The following is a 25,230-nucleotide window of genomic DNA, read 5'->3' on the forward strand; positions in this document are numbered from 1 at the left end:
TTGGTTTTTCGAGACAGGGTTTCTCAGTATACATTTACAACTAACCTATTCTCCCTTCCAAAATACACTAGAACTACTCCAACAGGCAAAGTCAATGCCAGCGTGTATCCGAATTTCCCTCCTGACTTAAGTACTACAATACTTCTGTCCTGTATTTCAAACACCCAGTTTGTGATTATTAACTTGTAAGATAAATAAAAATATTTGTGTGTTTTGCCTGATGTATGTTTGTGCACCACGAGTATGTACCACAGAAGTCAGAAGTAGGCAGTGGATCACTGGGATTTGAGTTACAGACAGTTTTAAGCTGTTATGTGGGTGCTGGGAACTGCTGAGCCATCTCTCCAGATGCCCCAATACCTATTATTACTATAACAGTTCTGTTAACATTAAGAAGAAAGTTGACACTTTCCTCCCGGCATCCCTTTCTTATGTAGCACATAATTCTGACATGTTTTCCTCTCATCTGAACAATTTTTAAAATAGCTCATATAAGACAGATGTAAAGGTGACTACAAATTCCTTTCAAAAAGACACATTTGTTTGAGAAGATTTTTGTTTTACCCAAACAAAGCAGTTTTCTTGAGACAGTCTTGATAGGTAGGCAGGGCTGGCGTGAATTGCAGTCCTTAGCGTCAGGAGTGCTGGGATTCCAGGTACCTGCTACTGTGCCTGCCCCACCTTCCTCGCTGCTGGGAGGGAATTCTGTTGGATCTATTGTCTAAGATTGGTGGGTTGTTTCTTTTTCTTTTATTTGTAACTATTTATTTCACATTCTTACTTGCATGTTTTCTGATAAGAAATCTGGTATAAGTAATAGAAGGTTGGTTGTTGTCATTGCTGTTTTAAAACTATAACTCAAGATTTTTTTACCCTTTGTCTTTGGTTTTCTAAAATTTAAAGAGGATATGCCAGAATGTAGATTTTTTTTTTTTTTTTTTTGGTTACTGTTTTTCTTTGATCCTGGATCCAGATTTTGGTATATATAACTAATTTTAGAAATTTCTGAGCTTTTATTACTTAAAATATTTTCTATGGTCTCTCCACACCTTTCTTACTCTTTTTCCTCTTTTTATTTGAGTCTAGGAGGTTTTCTTGCCCTATGTTCACTCTTTCTTGGTTGTACGACAGCTGATGGTGTGCTTGCTAGGAACATCCTGCATTATCATTTCAGCATCTGGTATTTCTAGGGGGCCCTTAGAGGAGCTCCCTTAGCTGTCTATGAATCTTCATTCCTAATTCTCATGTGCTCTTTATTTTTCCTGTAGTGTCCTTAGTAAACATACTGTAGTTATTTTAAATTCCTACATGATAATGCCAATGGTTTGGGACAGATTTAATGTTAGTTATGGGTACTGTGGTAGTTTCAAAAAGAATGGGCCCCATAAGCTTACTCACTAGGGAGTGGAGCTATGAAAGGATTAGAAGGATTAAGAGGTGTGTTCTTATTTGAGTAGGTGTGGCCCTGTTGGAAGTGTGTCACTGTGGGATAAACTTTGAGGTCTCAAAAGTCCAAAGCATGCCCAGTGCCTGCCTCCGTCCATCTGTCCACCCGTTCCTCCCTCCTTTCTTCCCTCCCCCCTCCCCCTTTCTCTCTCTCTCTCTCTCTCTCTCTCTCTCTCTCTCTCTCTCTCTCTCTCTCTCTCATCTTGCAGATGAGAGTGTAGCTCTCAGCTACTTTTCCAGAACCATGCTTTCCTGCCATCATGATAATGAACTAAGCTAAGCTCTGGACTATAAGCAAGACCCAATTAAATGCTTTCTCTTATTACATTTCACTTTTACTGCACCCAAATGTTCCTAGAAACCTACTTTCCCCTTTTCTCTCCTGTGGGTCAGGAGGGCTATAATAAGGATCTAGAATCCTTTCTTTGCCTCTTCCCCACGTCAGACAAGGTCTTGATGAGACAGCCTCTCTTATGGGGCAGGCTTGCTTTTGCTTTGGAAACACTACATGTGCTTCCAACACTTTATTCCCCTTTCTAACTGACAAAAATGAGAGTTTATCTCTTATCTTCACCACAAGCACCTGTAAAATTTCTGTAGAAAAGTCTGGATTGCTGGGTATGTTGAACTTCCATTTTAAACCAGTCCTTATCAGCCTCCATCTGTTTCTTGGAGTTGATGAGATTCTTTTAAAGAAACTAGTTTCTTTTAATAGTATATATTTAAGGTTCAGTGGTATTTTTTTCTTGGCACAACAGCCTATTTCTTTTCAGTATTGAATAATACCATCATTTGGATATATCATTTTATTGATTTGCCTACTGGATGATAGCTCATTGCACCTAAGTTTAGCCAGATACAAACAGCTTGGCTATAAATATCCATGCTGCATAAGTTTTCATTTCATTTCCTGATAAGCAACTGCTACACCAGATGACGAGACCATGTTCACCTTTATAGGAACCTACCAAACTGTCTTCTGAAATGGTCACTCCACTTTGCTATTCTTTTAGCAGTGAAGAAGAATTCCTGTGCTCTGTGTCCCTCAACCAGGATTTGGTATACTCACTACTCTGGCTCGGTTCATTCTAGACAGGTCCTTATGGTATGTGACAGACTTACTGTCTTCATTCTATCTTCTTTTATAAGTCATTGTTGCATATTCCCTGTCCTTAAAAACTGGGTTGTTTCAAGTGTTGACTTGAAGAGCTCTTTATATATTTTAAGAGAATATCAGGTATGATTTTCCTTTTATTAATTACTTAACTAATATAGACAAGATTCTTTAATTTTTTAAACTTTTCTACTTTTATTATAAAGCAGTCTTGCCAAAATCTAAAGATTAAACATTTGGTTGTTCTAACAAACAAACTGTGGTTATTTTCTCAGCCATTCCCCATACAAGGTAGTTGTCACTATTTATCTACAAACAAACGTACAGTAGAGAAACAGACTCATTACTGTTGGTACTTTTCCTCTGCATCTTACAGCATGATCTAGATGGATGGGTAGAAGGAAGGAAGACTATGGAACCTCATCACCAGAGATCCCTGGGCAGATCCCATACCTAGAGTTACAATACCTACTTATCTTACTAATATTGACAACACTTAATATATATACCTTTTTTACATTTTGCCTTTATGAAAATCATTTTACTAGGAAAACATAATGGAATTGGTATAATTACTATATATGTAGGTATGCAAACAATAATTTTACAACTTTCACATGCATTTGCCATATTTAGATCTTAATCTTAAAAGTGAGTAGGTGGTCCACCAACCTGAGGAAAGAAGCAGTAGGGTTTTCATACAGAGATACTCTTCATAGGATACCTGCAATCTTTGTAATTCAGAGGAGATAAACAGCATGTGCTTACATTGGTCATACATGCAGGGTAGAGTCATTCTCTGTCTGGGAGACACAAATACAGATGTGAGTTAGAAAGAAAGAGTGCTTGTCTAAAATAATAGCTGAATTTTGGGTTGGTTTTTAAATTTATGAAGTCATGGCTGCAAACATACCTACTGCTGTTACCAATAACCTATTATAGAACTAGAATGAATGTTGGAGAACACAGAGAGACTATTCAATAATAACCCTTTACATGAGACACTAGGTTTTTGTTGTTCTGAAACAGCAAAATTGTGAATCCTTTATGTACTCAGAATTCAATAAGCTATCTAATTCTGGAATCCCTACAGTGTACTTTTATGGAAACATAAGGGATTAGTTATTTTTACAGATCTTTTAGTCTGCTTATTTGTTTTAAAATTATTTCATTTCTCATATTACAATCACACTGTTATTTCCCCTTCCCTTTCCTCTCTCCAATCATTTCCACATTCCCCTTCCCTTTCCTCTCTCCATCCTTTCCACATTCCCCTTCTCTTTCCTCTCTCCATCCTTTCCACATTCCCTTTCCTTTCCTCTCTCCAATCCTTTCCACATTCCCCTTCCCTTTCTTCTCTCCAATCTTTTCCACATTCCCCTTCCCTTTCCTCTCTCCATCCTTTCCACATTCCCCTTCCCTTTCTTCTCTCCAATCCTTCCCACATTCCCCTTTCCTTTCCTCTCTCCAATCCTTTCCACATTCCCCCTTTCTGCTCTCCTTCAAATTGATGGCCTCTTTGTGCATTAATTGTTGTTACATACATGCATGTATATTCATATGTATTTCTAAATACATAAGTGTAACCTGCTCAGTATGCGTAATGTAACTTGTATGTATGGTTCTAGGGATGACCAATGGTACTGGATAACCAACTGATGTATTAGTCCCTGGGGAAAGTTATTTCTCCTGTTGTCAGCATTGCTTAGTTGTCGATAGTTCTTTGTGTAGGGTTAAGGTTTTTTGGGCTTTCCCTAATGCATGCTAGCATGTCTAGTGTACGGCTGTTGTTTAGCAAATGTTTAGGCAGGGATACCACTAGTTTACTTCATACATAGCAGGTTATCATTTAGAGGTACCAGTTATTCATTTAAATCAACATCTGACATTTGAATATAGTCAGATCTACAACACAGTTTCTGATCTTACCATTTAAAAATCAGAAGCCCCTCTCTGTCACAGAGCATCTCACCCTAAGGACAGTGATGTGGGAGAGCTGTGCTGAGGCCACTCTCAGCACTCTTCCAGCCTTCCTCTTGTTTTCTGAGAGAGTTTCTTACTGAACCTGGAGCTTAGGCTACACAGTCCGGCCAGAAAGCCCAGGATCCCTCTGTCTATAGCTCCCTAGTATGTGTCTCCACATCTAACAGGGATCCCTTCTGTATTCTGATTGAGTGAGGGGTGGAGCTCAGTCAGTAGAGTACTTGCCTAGCCCTTCTCTCTGCCAAGTCGAAGACTGTTATTCATCATTATTTACATCTAATCCATGTTGGTTATCTCTTGGCCTTAGAACAAAATCTAAAAGTCTCTTTCACGGATCCCATGGTTTTGTTTTGTCCTAATTCATTCCATGATCACGAACGCCTTCTTTGAATCCTTCACCTGTGCTAAGCTTGCTTCATTTAGTTCTTCACACTTTCTTCTGCCTTGAATGCCCTCCCTATATTTTCAGTTTTGTTAGTACAGTGAAATGACTGCTTCTCAAGACTTCTAGGTTCCAAACCCCCCATCATTTTCACCCCACCTCTTCATATTATTTTATTATGGCTCTATGAAATAATTTTGGTCTTTTATTTGAATCCCCCATCAGATTGTTCTTAGGGAACTTATCTATTTTATCTACCATTTTATTCCATGCTTGCATAATAGTTCTCGGCTCCTGATAAGCATGTAAATATGGCAGTAGAAAAATTTAAGTACCACCAGTGGAGAAACAATAGTAACTTTAACTGGGATTATTAACTGTTCCAATCTGCTCTATTCTCTGAGATCTGTCCCCAAACTTAATTCTACACTAAAGAATCTCTTCTTAAAAATGTGAGGGCTATATCATCTGGTCCCCACTAAAACCCTTAGATAAAAGGAATTTAATTGTGTCATTACTTTAGCCTCTTCCATTTAACTTTTAGGTCAAATAGAAGCATTTCTGTAACTCCTACACATTTTTAAAAAAATCTCATACACACAAGAAGGATGTTTGCTATATCTTCAGACAACCTCTTTAGGGCATCCCAAGTGCTCTCCAATTCCTTTCTCTAAACATTCTACTCATCAATGATTATTAGTTTCCAAACTGATGGTCCTCCTGGGCACCTTTCAGAAGGTCATTGTTACTTACATGAAGTCTAACTGAACCAGTGTTATGCTAACGAGGCCTTATGGTTCCCCTCACCCAAGCCTTGGTTTTTTGAACCAGTGTTTCACTGTACAGCCCTGTCTGTCCAGGAACTAGCTCTGTTGACTGGGCTGGCCTAAAACTCACAGAGATCTGTCTGTTTCTGCCTCCCAACAATCTATATACAATAAAGGATAATCTGTATTCTTCAGAGAATATGGACTCTATGTGAACATGTTGTAGGAATGGATAAGCTACTGGTACAAAGGCTATTGATGTAAAACAGAAAGTAAGAATGCCAGGGCTAACTGGAAAAGAGTATATGTTTAATCTTACTGTGAGCTAAGAGGTAATGTTTGAAAAATGACCAGTTTAAATGTCGACAGAGAACATTTTAAAAGAATAAACAGAAAGAAAGTGATGATTCACTGGGTGGTCAGTGAAATAGATCAGAACAGTGCTAAGGAGGAAAGCATTAGTTAATACAAAGACAATAACAGAAGTAGAAAACCTGTCAGCAAAACAGCTGCATGAGCCAGGGGTGAACCACAATTCATAAGTACTCGCATATGCTTACAGAATAAGCCAATGGCTGACTTTTGAAACTGAGAACTGTGATAGTTCTTCAGTTTAAACAAATCATAATACTATATTTCCTCATATTCACTCTTTTCTTTTTCTAGACATGATCTCATGTGGCCTCATAGCTTCAAACTTGCTATGTAGCTAAGGATAATCAAGAACTTCTGATCTTCCTATATCCACTTTTTCAGTGTTAAGAGTCCAGGTGTGCACTTCACCCTAGTTTATGTTGCACTGGGGATCGTGGAAAGCATCATACCCGCTAAACAAATATTTTACCAACAGAGCTACATCCCTAGCATAATTCTCCCAGCCTTTCTAAGGCACAGTTGTTGCACTGTTCCTATTGACCACACATGAATTTTTATTAGATTAATTCTGTTTTCTAGATTAGGGCTCCATAATTAAAATAATAGTACAATACAACTATTGTTTTAAATCTCAGAGATGCTTAAGGTATAAAAGGTTCTCTGTTTTGTTTGTTTTTGAAACAAGATCTTCTACTATGTAGTTCTGGCTGTCTTAAACTCAGTACATAGCTCAAGCTAGCCTGGAACTCACAGAGACCCACCTGGATCTGCCTCTGGAGAGTTAGGACTAAAAGTGTGTACCACCACACCCAGCTTAAGTACAGGTACTTTTATACATGTCCTGAGAGTAATAGTGTAGCTCTCTATCTTAGAAAGAATCTATTCTAGGCAATAATGAAAAACTCTACTTCATGTCTGTTCAGATTCTAGATAGCAGGTAAGATCAATTCAGTCCCATATTATTATGATAGCCTATTGGGAAACATCAGCTGGTTAAAATACCGTATGAAGGAATACAGGACAACTGCTTCACATGTAACTTACTCATTAATAATCAAATCAGGAGCAAAGCATAGCAGGTTTCCACTTGCTTGTCTGTATGATCTCCAACCCAGGGCAAATGCCATGAGAAACATCCATGAGTACTGTAGAAGGGTCATTTGGTCATCCAGGTGTAAGTTTCGGAATCCTAGATGGGAAATAAAGGTATAAGGAACACTCTAGTTGACCAGTTGGCCTTGTTTGGATGTGACCTTTAATAGATAGCCATTGATCAGATCAACATCTGGGCACTCAAAACTCTTTAATGATTTAATAAAACTTATAAAAGCTACTTTTTTTTTGGTCAGTTTTGTCTATTTAAGTGCACACAAAGTAGTATAGTAAAAGAAAAAGCCAAGAGTCTTTGCTTAGGATATTTCTTAATGGATTTAGATTTTTACAATTTCCTGATATTCATCTTCTTTTGCTAAAAAGGTGGGGTGATAGCAGATTTGGTGTGTGTAGCCATAAACTTGCCAATCACGTTCCTATCTGTAAAGTCAGGACTGATCCTTAACTTTGACCTCTGCTGCACTGAAGTTCCAAAGTTTTAAACTTTTGTTTAAAAATACATTTAAAATTAGAAGAAAGTTTCTAGTTAATACATGGCATTTCATTTAATGAAAAACTAAAATAATTTTGTGTTAGTAAATTTTGACAAAGTCAACAAACCTGCTGTTTATCAACTTCAAAAACAACCTGAATGAAGATAGTGGAATTCCTAAATGTTGTCTTCTAGGTGTTGCTGTGAATAGAATTTTAGTTGGAATAATATAAGATCCTATGTAAAATGAAATGCTATGTGTAACCTAAAAGTCAGGGAACAGTATCCACAGTTTACTTTGGATCTCTCTTTTGTCCTTGTGAATAAGAGAAACGAGATTTGCTGTGAGATCAATCAGGATGATAGACAGCCTGAAGAGTCTTAGAGCAGCTTTATTTTGGAGGGTGCTGCAGACTGACCCCAAGGTTTGAGTATGGTAAGCAAATGGCATGCCACTAAGTTAATACACCACGCCCAATTCAGAGTGTGTTCAATAAAATACAAAGATTTATGCCATAGCTCTCCTTCATGCCTTACCTGGTATCGCCTTTGCCCATTTCACTGCGGCAATCACTTGTCGCCCACCTAACATGTTGAGTGTGGTCATAATTCTCCATGCTGAATCTGGAACAGAGCTATCATATCCTGCATATAACACCTCAGGTTCAATCACCTCCAGCAGTGACACCAAGGTAGGGGTAAGCTGTGGTAATGCTGCAGGAACTATTGTTTTGTTAGGATTTTCAGAAGTGTCTTGTGAGACTCCTGCAGTGGCTTGCTGAATCCCTTTAATTTTTTTCTTCGTTTTTCGGGCTGTGGATATTGGAAAAAGAAAAAAAAGAAATGTACTAAATCAACTTTGTAGCCCAAACTTTCCAGTTATAAGAAAGAAGTAAACTATTTAAAATATTTGGCATGTCTATGTGAATGTGTGTGCACATGTTTGAGTGTGGTGTACATACATGTGTGTGTGCATACTGCTGTGCATTACTCAAGGCCAGGGGAACAAGTTGGGTATCCATGTCTACCACACTTTTGAGGCAGGCTCTCTCATTGGACTTGGAGCTAGGCTAGTAGCCAGTAAGCCCCAGACACCCTTCTCTCTCCATCTTATCCTTCAAAATGCTGTGGTTAATCGGCATGGGCATATATACCTGGCTCTTTAAGTGGGTACTGGGATCCAAACTTGGATCTTTCATGCTTGCCTAGCCAGCGATTTTACCCACTGAGCCCCAATTCCAGGATTATCTTATTATCAATTTGATAACATGGGTTGGTAGGGAAAGATCTATAGGAATTCCCTCCCAGGACTTGTTTCCTCTAACAGTGAGCCAATAGTTTACTGTTTGCCTTAAACTTCTGAGTCTCTGGCCTCCTAAGTTCTAGATTGTGTCACCTTTTATTCTTCTCAGGTTTTATTGGTTGAGAATTTCCTACAATGTATTTTGAACACATTTACTCCTTTTTCTAATTCCTCCTAGATCCATACCCACCTTCCCAACTCACCCCGGTTCTTATCTGTTATTTTTCTAAGCTATAAAGTATTATTTATGTGGCCCATATGCTCTTGGATATGTGGCCTTCCACTAGAATGGGTGACTTACCAGGGGCCACACTCAGTCAATGCTTAGCTAGTGTGTGGGTCTTCGTGCCCACTCCCCTTCTTCATGCTGGGATCTTATGTGGCTCAAGCTTGCATACAAGGACTGTGAGTTTATATGTGCAGCTTTCCTCCTGTTTTTTGGAAACACATTCCCTGTAAGTCATCCAGTGCCTCCGGCTCTTACAGTCTTTCCACCCTCTCTTCCATGAGCCTTGAGAGGAGGAGGAGCTGTGACACAGATGTCCCATGTGGGACTGAGCTGTCACCTTTAAACAACCTGGATGGCTGGGCAGTGGTGGCGCACACCTTTAATCCCAGCACTTGTGAGGCAGGCAGAGGCAGAGGCAGGTGGATTTCTGAGTTTGAGGCCAGCCTGGTCTACAGAGTGAGTTACAGGACAGCCAGGGCTACACAGAGAAACACTGTCTCAAAAAACCAACCAAACAACCAAACAAAAAAACTAACAAACCAAAAAAAACAAAAAAAAACAAAAAAAAACCAAAAAAAAAAACAACAAAAAAAACCCTAAACCCAACAACACGTATGAACGTAAAGCTCTGGGGATTCAAACTCTTTATAACACACTCTGTGGTAGGCAGCATTTGGGGGGGGCTCTCCTATCAAGAAAATGAGATACATACTATTCTCTCAATATCAGCATATTTCATCCAAATTACTGTTATTCTCATTTCCTTAGTTTCTCAATATAAGATGTCTTTTGTAAGGTTTCTTTTTTATTTTTAATTATGTGTATATGTTTTTCTCTGCATGGGAGTATGTGTACATGCCTGCAGGAATCTTCAGAGGCCAGAAGATATCAGATCCCCTAGAACTAAGTTACAGGCAGCATGAGGTGCCAAGTGTGGGTGCTGGGATGTGAAGTAGGATCCTCTGCTACTGATCCATTTGTCTATCACAAAGACTATTCTTTATAAAATACAAATGTGACCACATCTCTGTCATTATTGGTCATCTTATTCCTATCAGGGTCTGCATTTACAATTCAGTGCACTTCTTCCAGATGGCTTCTCTGACTCTCCGGATGGACTAAGATGGCCTTCCTTCTTGATCCTATAGTAGTATTTCTTTTGCAGCATGTCATACTATTTTGTGATTGACGTTGTAGTATAAAAAGAAAGGAAGCTGCCCAGACTTAGGTACTAACTTTGTATTCTCTTTATATTTGCTGAGTATTTGTTAAATGATGTACCGTAGTAACAGTAAGTGCTAACAACATGAGTTAGTAAGAATGCTACTTTCAGAGAGCTTGCTATTTCAACTATAGCAAAATCCTGACTTTTCCAGAGGGAAGTTTTAAATAAGTGTTAATTATATAACTTTTTATATAAGCAGGAATATCAAAGTAAACTTAAAAGTAGTTTTTAGTTTTCTTTTATACTTAAACCATAAAACAACTCATCCAATGTTGTTGGCAGAGTTGTAATAAAACATATGTTTTCAAGTAAAAGGTGTGGTGTTTTTTGAAGTGCAAAAGAAAGAAAGGAACATGAAATAGATCTCATGCACAATACTTTTCCAATCTTAGGAAATGGTTTTGAGTTTTAAAAAAGGAGTAAGAAGGATGAAAACAAAATTGTTCCAAGTTATGTAATTTTCAATATTATGTAATCTCTTTACTTAATATACATCCTGGCTGTCCCAAATTCAATGTATATAACAAAAGTGGATAAATTAACACATAAAAATGATATGATCATGGAAAAAATATAACATTTTGCTAATTAAGCATATATAGAGTTCACTACATGATTGCATTTGCTTGCTTTTATACAAAGTAAAGTGATCAGTTCTCATATGATACATAGATAGTTCCTCTAAGGTTTCATTACCTTCCAGGTTCATTCCAGCTTGAAGACATTTTCGATAGCGGCATGCTGGACAGTTCTTTCTTCGAATTTTGTCAATGATGCAATCATTTCTTCCAGCACAAAGGTAGTTGTGCTGCCCTATAGGAGATTAAAAGGGCATTGTTAAAATTCCACAGATCTGTAAGGGTATTTTTAATGAAAAAGCCTATCCTCTATCTGTTTTTGTTTTGAGCAGACTATCACCAAGACACAAAGTCACTGATTAAGGCAGTTAGGTCTGTTTATCTATATGAATTACAATGTTGAGAGGACTTGCTCTCTTCAACAAATTTAAAAGTCAATGAAAACAAACCTTACTACAATATTTCATATGTAGATGTGTACAAATCATAAGGATACTCTAAAATCAAGAGAAAGAACTGAATGCTATTAAATCCCCTGTGCCAATAGTCAGCACTTTAAAAACTGCTTTATATAGTTCTTTCACAACCATTGTTTTTATTATGAATTTTGATCTATTGCTGAAGTGACTAAGAGGAAGCAGGCTTAAAATTTTTTGGGAATCTCTAAGGAACAAAATGACTTTAATTCATCATTCAACATTATCATGTGTAGGTAAACAAGTATTTCCCAGTTTTAACTGAAGTAAAGTGTTACCAACTTTCAGCAACTGGTTAGGTAAATCACAAACTTGGAAAACTAGACAAATTAACAAAGATCATTATGTAATATGCTTTTAGAATATAAGGATGTGTAGAGTCACCTTTGGCCTCAAATGCTGACTTAATGGATGCTAGCTAGCGTTTTCTGGTACTCACTATTGAAGAACATATTATGAACTTCAGTTCTCTCCTGGCAAAAAATTCTAAGAATGTTACAAAAGAAAAGGCTACAAGTGTTTCCATCTCCCACATGCACTGTCTTCTTGAATCTGAGTATTAAATGCTGATGAAAACAACTGAAGGATCTATTTGACTAGGGTGGGGTACTGAAGCTTCCTCCACAAGAAATAAGTAAATACGCCAATAATTGTGTTACTTATATTAGATGAGATGGCAAGATACTGAGTAATGTCAGACATTTCTTAAGAATAAATCTTATTCAAAGAAATGAGAAAGAATTGTAATGATCAGTTCACCAGGTAGAACACATATAGAACTAATTTCTAAGAAAAGACTTTTTTCTTTATTAATTAGGGTTTTTTCTGAAATGTTAAATCATGATGTTGCTTAAATATGAGTTTGGAGTACATAGCTAACTGTATTAGTCTAATCTTTTGTGAAGATAAGGTTATGAAGTTGACTAATAGTTTATTTATATATCAGCTATATAGTTATATAATGGCTTTATTTCAAGGTTACTTTCCCATGCCTAGTATCTGTGTTAGTTCTTTCAAATCCTTTCCGTATTTTGTAAGCCTCCTGTTTTCTTAAACACAAAATAGATGAGCTAACTCAATAAAATCATATTATATGGGATTGAAGAGATGGCTCAGCAGTAAAGAGCCCTTGCTGCTCTTGCAAAGGACCTGGGTTCAGTTCCTAGCACCCACATGGCAGCAGATCACAACTGTCTATAACTGCAAATCTAGGGAATCAGATGCCTTCTAGCCTCTGCAGGAACCAGGCACACACATGGTGTTCATACAAGTAAACATTTATACATATAAAATAAGACAATAAATTCTTTAAAAAATCCCATCATGCAGCAAAAGGAGAAACAACAGATTGTACTCAGAGCTAAAACCTAAAATTTTACCCTTTAAGAACATCCCTACATCCACTGTCTTACAGAGAATCCTTATATCAGTACTGCTGGAAAAACTGGGGAAAAATAATAGAGTAGAAAAAAATTCAGTGTTTTATTTATGTCTAATGGAAAGATTGGACTATGTGTATTATGCTGATATTTATTTCTTTATCCAGTATGTAGTATAACCGAGAATCTTAGCTATAGGCTCAAATTATTATAATAAAATGATCTACTAGTCTATTCATTCATTATAACAAAACAGGGGATTTGAGCTAGTGTTCATTATTTCACAAAGAATGGTCATGCACTACTAATTACTAATAGTAATTTCCCAACCGTCCTTTTAAGACAGACACATGGAATTCCTCAGTTTTCTGCCACCTGATAAATTTCCTTTCTAACTTCTTCATGTCAAGGGAAGAGCTCTGAGACCATCCAAAGCCTCTTCAATACTGTTGTTTATTGGTACTTTCGGCTTAGTCTACTTTTAGCACTTGACAGCGGTTTGCTATTTATGACAGGTGTAGTAGCCAGCCTACAAGATACCCAGTGATATCTGTCTCCTAATACAGTATAGACTAATCCCTTTCAAAATCATAACAATTCTGGCTTCTGTGACTAATAAAACGTTGCATAGAACAAAGTGGAAGAGGAAATGGGAAATACAACACAGGGCATGTAGAAGATGCAGACTCCAAACTCTAGTAGGAGTATCTGGAGATTAAATATGAACTAGTACTATCGGCTTAAGCCTCTGGAGCTGTTCTCAGTAGCAGTGGTATAGTGGTGGGCCAAGACACTGATCTTGGAAACATTAACTTTTTGGAGTTTGTTCTCTTATGAACTATTGGAAATTTTGCCAAGCTTAGAAGTAATTATGTAGATGATACTGTGTTCAGCATACCAGAACTACTTATCAGCCTATGGTAGCTAATAGTTAAATCTCTTATGATTACTTTTATTTCAGCATCTACCTGTATTATAATATAGCAGGTATCAGGGGCTTGTCAGATGCATCTTTGAGGGTCTTTGTGAGAATAAGACCTTAGCTGGGCAGTGGTGGTGCACGCCTTTAATCCCAGCATTTGGGAGGCAGAGGCAGGTGGATTTCTGAGTTCAAGCCAGCCTGGTCTACAGAGTGAGTTCCAGGACAGCCAGGGCTATACAGAGAAACCATCTAGAAAAACCAAAAAAGAGAGAGAGAAAGAGGCAGAGGGAGAAGGAGAGGGGGAGCAGGAGAGGGAGAGGGAGAGGGAGAGAGAGAATAAGACCTTATTTGGACACCACTTTGCTGGAATTCCAGCTTTGCCACTTCAACTTTCTGAACCTGTTTGCTAGTCTGGCAGACACAGATCTCACAGGATCTAAGTGTTCATGGGGCCACTAGTTGATTTTGTGTGTATGTATTTCACACATGGCAAATGAAGAGTCATTGATAACTATCTACCTTATGGTCTACCAATACAGTTATTGATACTTATGAGTAAAATGAATACAAGTAAAAAGGACCAGCAGGACATAAGGACATGGAGAATTCCTAGGATCTTGAATTAAAAAATAAGATTCATTTTATATAAATAACAAATGTGTAAAACTTAACTCTGATTTATGTTTGGGTATTTATAGTGCCAATACAGGACTTAAGTATAATTTCTAGTATGTGTTAAAAATGTGATGTTAAATATGCAATATATATAATATCAAATAAAATTTAATAATTTAAAAAATGAAATGCTACAAACTATGTTATGGATTTTACAAGTCTAGATAAATTTTTTCTTTGAATTAGAGTAACAAGGGTTTACAGAATGTTAGAGCTAGAAAGTGCCTTTGAGAACACTGAAACTCAAATAAGAGAGGAAATAGGGCCAAGTGACATACTCATTTACATTGTACACATCAATCTAGCCACCACGCTTTGCTGAAATAATTAAATGGTAAACATTTTTAAAATAGTGTAGCTAATACTTATTTTTACATAAAAATAAGGGAATGAGTTCATTTTAAACAAGAATTAAGAACAATGGGCTGTGAATGGTATTATATTGAAAGATAAATGTGGCTTTATTTTTTGGTTTAATTCCATTAAGATGCTTTTAGGTAGGGTATATAAAACATCTCTAATATTAACTGGTTGCTCTGGAATGTGAACCCAGCAACACATGATCACCCTGTATTACAGTGCAGTTACCTTCTTTGAAATGTCATACTTCCAGACATCCTCCATGATACTGTACTTTGTTAATTCAGCTTTTACTTTAGTTGATTGTAACCACAGTCATTGTGGTACTTAACATACCCTCTTATTTATTTAACAGGAAAAAATGCTGTTCCTCCCTTATTGTTCCTTCCCAGGGTCTCAGAGTTGGTCAGACTGGTATAGCTGGTAGCTTTGAAACCAACTTGCTTATGGAGAATGGAAACTCACCATTCTCATACTGCCCAGACTTAGCATACTATCAGTCCACACAGCAGCATTCTTTACAATGCTTTCTTTAGTTCTTTCTCAGACTGAACTTAATCAGCTTATGCTAGTTCTTCTCCTTACTTCTGTCCCTTCCCAATGGAGGACTCAAGAGCCACCATGCTGCCCATGAATTAATGTCTATCATTAGTGGACTTTGTATACAATGAACAGTTAAAAGTTTACTATAAGAAATAGAAACAAAAATGAAACTCTACAAAACACACACTACCTTCCACTGCTCTTTTAAAGAAGACTTTACAGCTTCCGCACGTCAGCACCCCATAATGACACCCTGAAGCTTCATCGGAGCACACCAGGCAGAGTTTGGGAGGTGGTCCCGTTGCTGTGGAGGAGCTAGATGGAGGAGAGCTCACATCTGGTCTCATCCCAGGGCTATAAGGAGAGGAAAAATAGTGTTATGGTTGGCATGATTATGAAAGGAATGTCAGAATATATTTCTTTTCCTTTCTCATTCCATACCAGCATGCGCATACCGAATTCTGTCTTTTAAGTGCTAACAAGTACCAAAATACCCAATTTCAGTATATTGAAACATACTATTTTTCTATATGAAATATGAAATGCATTAAACTGGCAAGATGGTACAGTGGCTAAGATCATTTGCCCAGCAGGCCTGAGGACCCAAGTTCAAATCCTTACCACCTTCTTAAAAAGAAGGCCGTAGTTGTGCATGCCTATAATCCCAGCATTGGGGGAGAGAGTCAGGTGGATATGAAGGGCTTACAGACAGACAGCCTAGCTAAAACAGCAACATTACCATTCAGTGCCTGTCTCAAGGCAGAAAGGTGAAGAGTGATAGAAGGTACCCTATGTACTGCTCTGGTCTCTACATACTTGCATTCTCCCATGCATGTGAAACATAGACACACAACAGTAAATAAAATACGAAGTGTAATAGCCAATTAGTTTTCTCGCTTCTAAATGGAGTGATGTTGTGGTTTACTTAGTATATAATTGCTATTTTTTTTAAAAATGCATTATTTTCTAAGTGTATAATTGGCAAGATTAAAAAAATGGTTAGACCCATTATTACCATAAAAACCAAGAAAGGATATCGCTACCACACCCCCAAATTCCTTCTAATCCTTAAGCATCAATCTTTTTTTAAAGTTCTTACATTAATTTCATTATCATTCTATCCATGCTCTCTACTATAGAAAAATATTACTGCCTTAGAGTTTGAGCCTAGTTGAAATGATAGTTTCTTATGACTTGGGAAAGATTTTTCCAGAAATATTACCATGTTTATTTGGGAAAACCCTCTAGTCTTCTATTCTGAGTACAACCATCCTGATCTCTCTCAGTCAGAGTACCCTGAGAAAGCAATGAAAACTATGAGTCTCCTGTTGACCAGGGCTCACTTCCCATTCTGCAAACGTCTTACCATCACAGGAATGAGCAAGGTATAGTGTTATTAGTTTAAAGCTCTCATTGAAAGTCTAAGTTTTCAGAGAATTTGGAAGGACAATGGATCCTTACCCGAAGCAATGAAGGCAGACGATAAATTAACGATTACATTTTGTATTAAGTGATAGTGATTTTCAATATTGAATTGTCCTAAGGAACTCTTGCCACACGGGCTGACTCTGGAACAAAAGCATATATATTGCTAAAAGTAATCTCTAGCCTTTTGCTTCTGAGTACACTGCCTATTCCTTGTCTTGTTATATCTTCTCAGACTTTAAAAACTACAGACAGTATTGACTTGTCAGGTGTGGAACTCCTCGTGTTAAATCGTGTTGTTTATCACTTATATAAGAGAGTTCACACACATCAATACTGTCTTTCTATGAACTTTGCTCACTCTAGTTGCTAAGAGACTGTACTTAGGAATAAGCTAATAGCTTGTCTCTTTATCCTTTATGCATGCTTTTATTTCAGCCTAGTAAAGTGCTAAACCTCAAATGCAAAAAAAAATGATTAATACAGTCACAACTAAAACATTTTTCTTTCTTTAGTTAGAAATAACAAATAACATTTTCCAGTTGCTTCTTTCGGAACAAAAATTCAAAACTAGTTACTGTAGCTGGGAGAAGTTACTTAGCCCTCTAAGCCTAACACAAGGAGGCTGAAGCAGAAAGATTGCTACAAAATTGAGCATGGTCTGGGATTTGCCAGTTCTGGGAAACCCTGTGAGGCCTGTCTTAAGAAAGACAGAAACAAACAAAAGTGTGTTAGAATGCTCCTAAGTAAGTCATTAAACCCAAGGTTCACCCTAAATTTAATCCTCAAATGAATCCTCCTGCATGCTGCCAACTGTCTGTTTATCCAGTGGCTTGGTCAATAGGGCAGCACCCCTACCATCTAGTTCTGGGAATAGGTCTAGGGTTTCACATTGTTCTCGGAGCACTGTCAATAGACTTTCTGCTTGTTTCCATATCACAAGTTATTGATTCCTTGCTAGGTTTGGGCAAGTGGACCGAGTGCAAAACGAGAGCCTCTAATAGAAGAGAATCTCTAGACATGACTGCTGCAATTGGCATCGCCTCTGGTTAGTGCAGGCTTGTAAGGCAAAGCTGCTGCTTTGGGTCAGAGTTCTACAGTGAAGTACCATGGTCCTGGGGTGAGCACAAAGAGTAGCAATGTTCTAGGGGAGCAAAACCTCCTGAGCTTCTGTTCTGACGACGCTCCTATTCCTGGTCAGCCAATCTCTTCTCATCTGACATCTATTTTTAGGGACCAGCAAGTTGCTTGTATATTTAGTTTATAGAAAATGAGCACATTGTTTAAAGATTTTTAAGGTCAATTTAATAATGTTTCCTTTACGTGTTTAAAATATAATATTCACACACATAAAATATATGTATATATTTGAATTTTAAACGGTATTTAGGTACATATGGCTTCAGAATACTTCCTTGAAAGGAATCTCATTCATCCTCAAATAAGATGTCACCATCCCTAGATGAGGTCATGTAAACATGTGGCTGACCAGGGAGAATCCTGATTTGTTTGGGATCTGGGCAGTCCCACTTGACAGCCTCTTGTGAAGGGTCTGCTCTGTTGAGTTTTAGTTTTTCACCAGGAAGCTGAGAAATGTCACTCGTGAATATGTTTAGACATCTAGTACATGGCCTTTGCTTGCAGCAAGTAATTGAACCGTATACATTCACTCTTTTCTTAAGGAAAACAAAACTTAAGTCTAAAATCTAGGACAGCAGTCCCCAAATGATCACACAGAAATTAGGATATATGTTCATGCCACTGAAGTGTGATCTATGTAGATAGCAAACAGTGTTAGAACTATAGTTCTAATAAGGGAAGACTCTAGAGTCCATGTCAGGCTTTAGGGAGCCATCTAGATGTAGCGGATAAAAACTCAGTATTGTGGGAGGCTGCATGGAAGGCTGTGTGCCATAGACACCAATGTGAGAAAAAGTAGGTGGGCTATACTGACCATTTTTATAAGAAATAGATGAGTATAGCTGCAAATGTTGTTTGCTATGATATTTCTAAGGATAGGGTTAGGGTCCAACAAAATGATTAGTTCTCCCAGGAAAATAACAGACATCTTTCATAAAAAGTTATGGCAGAAATTAGTTATATTACTTCTTATAACTACTATCAAGTGCTAACTATGCAAGTATTCATGTCTCTTTCTAGTTTGTCACATATTAAAGATACACAGGTTGATACTTACAGAACAACATTTTGCTTTCTCAAGGCTGCTCAGTGGACTTGACACTCTTTATGACAGTAAATACAAAGACTACCTTATGTTAAGTTCATAAATGCAAGTATTATCACAAAAATATTCTGGTCAGATATGGTCAGAATTCTCAGGGTTCTTTAGAATACACTGTGAGAATTGCTGTCATGGAGGACATGGGTGGTGATAATACAATAGTGTGGTAATCATTTAGAATCTATAAATTCTCCATTGTCCTGTTTCTAAATGGGATATTAATGAACTGAGTAAAAGGAAATGTTATTGTGTACTGAATTTGAAGCTTTTCTGTATAGGATAAGGAGATGTTAACCTTTTATAAACCCAAGTGTTGTGATTTGAGTTAAGCCTTCAGTTTAGGTGAATTTAATCAATAATTTTTCAATGCACTGCAAGAATCCACCTCAGAAAACAAGTATTAATTACCATGGGAAAACCTTGCTAGTGCAGCTGTCATCACTGGGTTAATTTTAACAACTACTAATGGAAGAGGTGTATTCTTATTGGCTTGTCAGTTTTGTATAAATGCTATAGGGCTGTAGTTCTCAAGAAGGGCAAATTTTGTTCCTAGAGGACATCTGATAATGTCTGAAGACGTTTTTAATTCCCCACAAATGGAGGGAAAGCTACTTTTACATGGCCTAAGATATGGTAAATGCCTTCTGGTGCACAAGACAGCCTCCTACTAGAATGACCTAGTTTAGGTGTCAGCAGGGGTGAGATCCATGAAACTTGGCCAAAGCTTCTAGCACATAATCTAATGATAAAGCTAGAACACAATCCCTACAGCTAATATTCAGAGAGAATCTAGGAAGAGAGAACATGAAGTTTTTAAGAGCCAGAGGACAGGACCAACTCTGAGATAGTATCTTCTTTATGGACAGGAAAGTTATACCCATGAAATCTCAATGGTATGGTTGCCTAAATAAGACAGGAGTAATGGCAATACCAGTTGACATGCCAATGTGAAGGAAGATATCTCACAGGGTCCAATCAATTTTTCTAGGTGAAAAGCTACAGGCTATGAGTGCTGAAAGAGAATCAGTCTTTGTCAGTGATGGCATGTGCCCCCCAACTGGTTATCAAATACCAAGCAGTCATCTGAAAAAACATTCATCTGAGCAGTGATAATGTACTCAGCAGGTTATATTTTCTACACACACATACAGCACTAATAACTGATGAAAAAGAGGCCATGAATTTGAGAAGGAATTGGGGCCTGGGCTGACATGGTAGATTCGAGAGGAGGTTAATATTATGTAGTAGTCATAAGTGAAATTCACACACACACAAAAACCCTAGTAATTTTTTTTAAAGAAATGTTTGCTTTATTGATGTTGCCACTGTAGGTTTGAGTTCAGACAAGTTCAAAGAGAGGTTCAAAATGGAGTAGAAGCCAGAGACTATACAGGGCTGGTTATCAACGATAGAATTAGCTTGAGTCAGTAATTTAATTTTCCCCTTTAGGGCTAGCAGTAAAAGGTAGATTTTACACATTAAACTCACCTGGACTTTTCTTATCTGTTCATTAGGAAAATGTAAACACTCGGCTGCACACACCAGGTGACTATATTTTCTGACTCTGTTTATCTTTGCTTTAGCTAAAAGATTACTGATTTATTTATTGATTTGTTTAATAATATGCTATGTATTAGCTTTCAACCCAAATATAAAAGTATTCAAGGGGAAGACTTTCACCACATTTCTGTCCCGTGGTTTCAGTAGGACATATTTTACCTTATTTCAGCAATACTAGGAAGACTGGTTATTATTCTCTTTGCTTTGCATTTATGGAGAAAGACTTCACTTTTAGGTGAAAGGATCTTTCTCTAAGATTTTGATTAGGTAAGAGGGAAAAAAATCAATGTCTGCTTTGAAAATACTTAATTTCTTACTTGCTTCATGGATTGGCAAAGTATCTGATTAGGTCAGATGATTTATATCTACGAATAAAGGTGGGAGGAGATAAAATTTTCTCCATGTCGGTTTTCTGGTCATCATTTGTTTGACCATAAAAATCAAAGTCGTCTTCTGCTCATATGCTCCAGGTAAGCAGGCCACCTTGTCTAAGTGGGCTTCAGTGAACAAGAATAACCCTTGATCTGTAAATGACGTTGAGGTTCTATATATTTATATTTGAGAATAAGTTGGTCACCGAAAGTCTATTCTACTTCATAGGAAAAAATAATGTATTTCTTCTTCATGATCAGTCAATCCTGAGCCTGGATCTTATGTAATTTATCTCTTAACAACCATGTCATCTTTTATAGAGGAGAAAAATAATATAAATCTTGTATATTCTATGCACTCTCTTTCTCATGCTGTGTTCTTGGTTCTGTTAACTTAGTTTTTGTTAAGAAACATGAGTTTTAAGGAGGAGCAATGGTGTAAGAAGAAGGAAGATTGGTAAGGACAATGAAGGAAAGTTCTTATATGGTTATTTCTAGAATGAAGATGTGCTTTTACTTTCGTTTGATGTTTCTTCACTATTAGGAATACACAGGATAGTAACTGATTTGCTAGTGTCTGAGCTGTAGAAGATTTCATACGGAATTATGAGCATGCCATCTTTATAGAAGGCAAGGCTGTGATGGAGGCAATGGTCAGTTACGGCTGGCTTTAGATATATATCCTCACATCTTTGAAGTGCACTTCCACTTGAAATAGGGTGGTAAGTTGGTTTCACTATTTTTAATCTGTAAAATAATTTGAAGCAGCTAAAAGTCTACATGTCTGTGAAGTCATAACCAGTATACAATTATCATCCTGCAACTGACACTTTTTGGCCACGGCAGGCTGTGAACTTTGAATCCTACTCCAGATTCCTCCTAGATGATAGGATATATATACCATCACATTCAGCCTTCCTATTTGATTCTTAAAGAGAGATTTGAATTCATTTACTATGCTTAGTAGCCTACACATAAACACAGACATTTTGCTATTTTGGCCATTTCTCATATCTTACCTATTACTATTTTGTTTGTTTGTTTTGGAGACATAGTCTCATAGCTCAAGTTCTATTTTTTTTATCCTTATACACTATGCCAATTTTCTCTTTCTTGTCCTCTCTATGACCACCTTAAATATATTCATCTTTTACCACTGCAGTGATTTATCCTAAGCTGTCCCATCCTTAGCTTTTTATCTTTCCATTCCAACCAACCCCATCACTGTCGACAGTCATTTCTGTCCTAATTAAAAGTCTAGGGGCTTCTCCAATGTGTACAGTATAAGCACAATATGGCTCACAGTCTGGCCCCTTTCGTTTTTCCAATCATGTGTCTTTCTACAAACATAAACCATTTGGTGTGTCATTTCAGAGAACCCGTGTTGTATAAATATTTACAAAGTGCCTAGGATACACTATGTTTCTCCTGTGAGTCTTTGCGAAGACCTGTTCCCCTATCCTGATGCATCTACTGTGGCATTTCTGAACCGTAAGATTTTGGGACTCAATCACTGGCATGTAACATTTTACACAGTGGCCTTGGTGCCTTTAGATATGTGTGCATTCTTCCTACTAGTGACTCCTTTGAAGAGGCACAGGGCCATGGCTTGCGCCTCTTCACACGATGGGCCTCTTGCATGTGGGTCTAATAAAGATAAAAATGTATAAATATACTAAACAACTATCCTATCTGACCTGGGAAAGAATTTGAAGCACTTAATAAGATAGGTGTTTATAAGATTATATCTAATACAGAGGTTAAGTACTACCCAGCATTCTTTATTAAAAGGACTAAGTAGAATAATACAATCTTATGATATGGACACTGTTATTAGCCTAAGTCAGACAATTAATTAGCAAAGTTCAATCATTTAGTCCTGCTTCCTACACAACTGTGTGGTCTCTCTTACATTAAATTAACATTTGACACAGTACTCCCACTATAAGGTGACAAAATCGTGATCTTGAAATTGAGAAGCAATGCTTTCTACTTTATGTCTCAGTAACACAAAATACAAGTAGGAAATTCCCTGAGCTTACTTCCATCATTTTAAAGGCAAAGAGTTATCTTATAACTGTGTTAAATTTTCAAATATTCTACAATCTAATGTATGTCTCAGGCTGCAGTTAGCATAGCTTGGAGATTTCCCAGCTATAAACAAAAAGAAACATAGTAGTGTATCTGCATTTAGCACAAATGAAAGGAAAAATCCCTCAGAACAGACTTCAATTTTATTTGAGACCATTTTCTTTATCCCATCAAAAGCTAAAGTTTAATTCTCATGTTAGCGTGAGCTGCTTGTTTCTGTTGTGCCAATGAGTCTCTTCTGATTCTTTCCTTGAATATTCATAGAAACAATATACATATTTGATAAAGAAGAGAGACTCATTATTCCCACTACTAGATCAAGAAGTAAACAAGGAGCCTTAGTTATAAACCAAAACATAAACAAAATGTCCCATCACAGCAATAACCATGTTACAAGTTACAGATTGTAATTCTATATGCAAAGCTCCATAACTAGGAATTTACATAAATAATTCTAAGTTTAATTTATAGATTAAGAATAAAGAAATTAAGCTTTTTTTTTTTTAAAAAAAATCAAAGTTGTATCATAAAACACTACCTGGATGTGACTTCAGCTATGTCTGAAGGTTACCTGGTAGGGGTCTGGAGGGTAGTAGCCTTTAAGGTTTATGAAGTTTTTAAGATTATGTATCCATCAAAGGGATATACTGAAGTGAATATGAAAATTCAGTTCTAATGCATCCTACCCTGTCTGTGAATAGAGAACAAATTACTTTTTAAATATTTAATATTTGCAACTTAAAGATACAAAAGCATCTCATGGTGTTTACATTTTCCTTAGATCCTTATTATATTGAATTAATGTGGTACACTTGCTTTCACATTTTTATCTTCAAACTCACGTGAGTCATTAAACCACTGTAATCATGGAGACTACACATCAGAGACTCAGAAGCAGAGACATGTCTTAGGTGCTCAACACCATCCTTGTTCTTAGGGGAGTTTTGAAGTACACTATATGTTGGACTCAAGTACTGGGCCTTGGAGTTTTTCAGAGTCATCTGTAAATAAAATATACTGCTAGACTAAGGTATTGAGTTGGACACAAACAGCTACAGGGAAGTCACTTTTTAAACTAGAATAGATATTAAATAGTTACTTTATAAATGAAGTTATTGTATATTATAAAGCCTGAGCTGGAGGGAAAGTGTCTATTCACACAGTCAGAACTATAAATGGAAGACACGCCTACTGTTAAAAAAATATGAGTATGTTAACTTGTTAACTGATGTTGAACAGACTGATAAAACCAAGTAATTCTCATTATTCAGTTTAAAGGGCATCAAAGTATAATTTATATATTTAACTCAACTATAAGGAAACAGATACCATTTATTTAAACATTTTGTGCTAGGTACTTGATATACACATTCTGTGATCCATGCAACCTGAGAGAAGATGTCACATTTATAGTGTGGCAACTAAGACACTAAAGATCACCAGTCCCAGAATGTTCTATACATAAAACACCAGTAGGAGGGAAGATCTGAATTTGAATTCAAGATTTCAAGTTGATTGTTATTTTGCTTTTAGCACATACCAATAACAAACATTTGGCTCACTACAGCAGAGTAGCATGGAATATGTATGCACTTTTGGCTAACTATAGTAGAGTAATGTAGAATATGTATAATATGGTAATAACTACAGGGTGGAAATCTATTTCACAAAAGTGAAGGTGAAATGATGGCCAAGGAAATAGTTTCAGGCTGTAAAATAGAGCACTTTCCTGTATTCTGCTTAAGTCCTTGTGGTAAGGTATGTAAATATCAAAATTTACAGAGGCTAATATTGCAGCATATACATTTTGTATGTTATATACATGTACTCTGATTTACCCACATATATTCCCAATCATTCAGAAGATAAGCAATATAAGCTACCATGTAGTTTTTACTTCTTTAAATTTCAAAATAGAAAACAATTTTTGTTTTTGTTTCAGAGTAAATAAAGTATAAATTACTATAGTTCAAGTTAGAATATTCCTACAACTGTAACTCGTGTTTCTTCTATAACTGAATTCACTACCATTTTAGAAACAACATAGGAAGAGGAAAAACTTAAAAATAGGTGTGTGTGCTTTTTGTTCTAGAGAAAGTTTTCTGAATGTAAAAGTTCCATGGGCACAGATGCTTTTCTGAGAGCGCACTGTGCCTGGAAATGCAATGGAAATGTGCCGTCTGCCAGCTTTACCTGTGA

General features: G+C 36.9%; 1 protein-coding gene across 7 annotated transcripts in view; it reads right to left on the reverse strand.

Moving 5' to 3' along the window:
• Positions 1-25,230, reverse strand: part of Nr3c1 (nuclear receptor subfamily 3 group C member 1) — a 120,170-nt gene that overhangs the window by 4,101 nt on the left and 90,839 nt on the right. For 6 of the 7 annotated variants that reach the window (XM_031365559.1, XM_031365556.1, XM_031365557.1 and 3 more), the window contains exons 3-7: positions 15,530-15,696; positions 11,106-11,222; positions 8,190-8,465; positions 7,112-7,256; positions 3,233-3,363 (exon numbers count right to left, since the gene is read on the reverse strand). In XM_031365559.1, coding sequence (XP_031221419.1) covers positions 3,233-3,363; positions 7,112-7,256; positions 8,190-8,465; positions 11,106-11,222; positions 15,530-15,696 — 836 coding nt within the window. The remainder of the gene's footprint in view (positions 1-3,232; positions 3,364-7,111; positions 7,257-8,189; positions 8,466-11,105; positions 11,223-15,529; positions 15,697-25,230) is intronic. The other variant, XM_031365562.1, reaches the window with a different exon arrangement.

Source organism: Mastomys coucha, unplaced genomic scaffold (genome assembly GCF_008632895.1).
Source record: "Mastomys coucha isolate ucsf_1 unplaced genomic scaffold, UCSF_Mcou_1 pScaffold13, whole genome shotgun sequence".
In the NCBI taxonomy this organism is placed as follows: domain Eukaryota; kingdom Metazoa; phylum Chordata; class Mammalia; order Rodentia; family Muridae; genus Mastomys; species Mastomys coucha.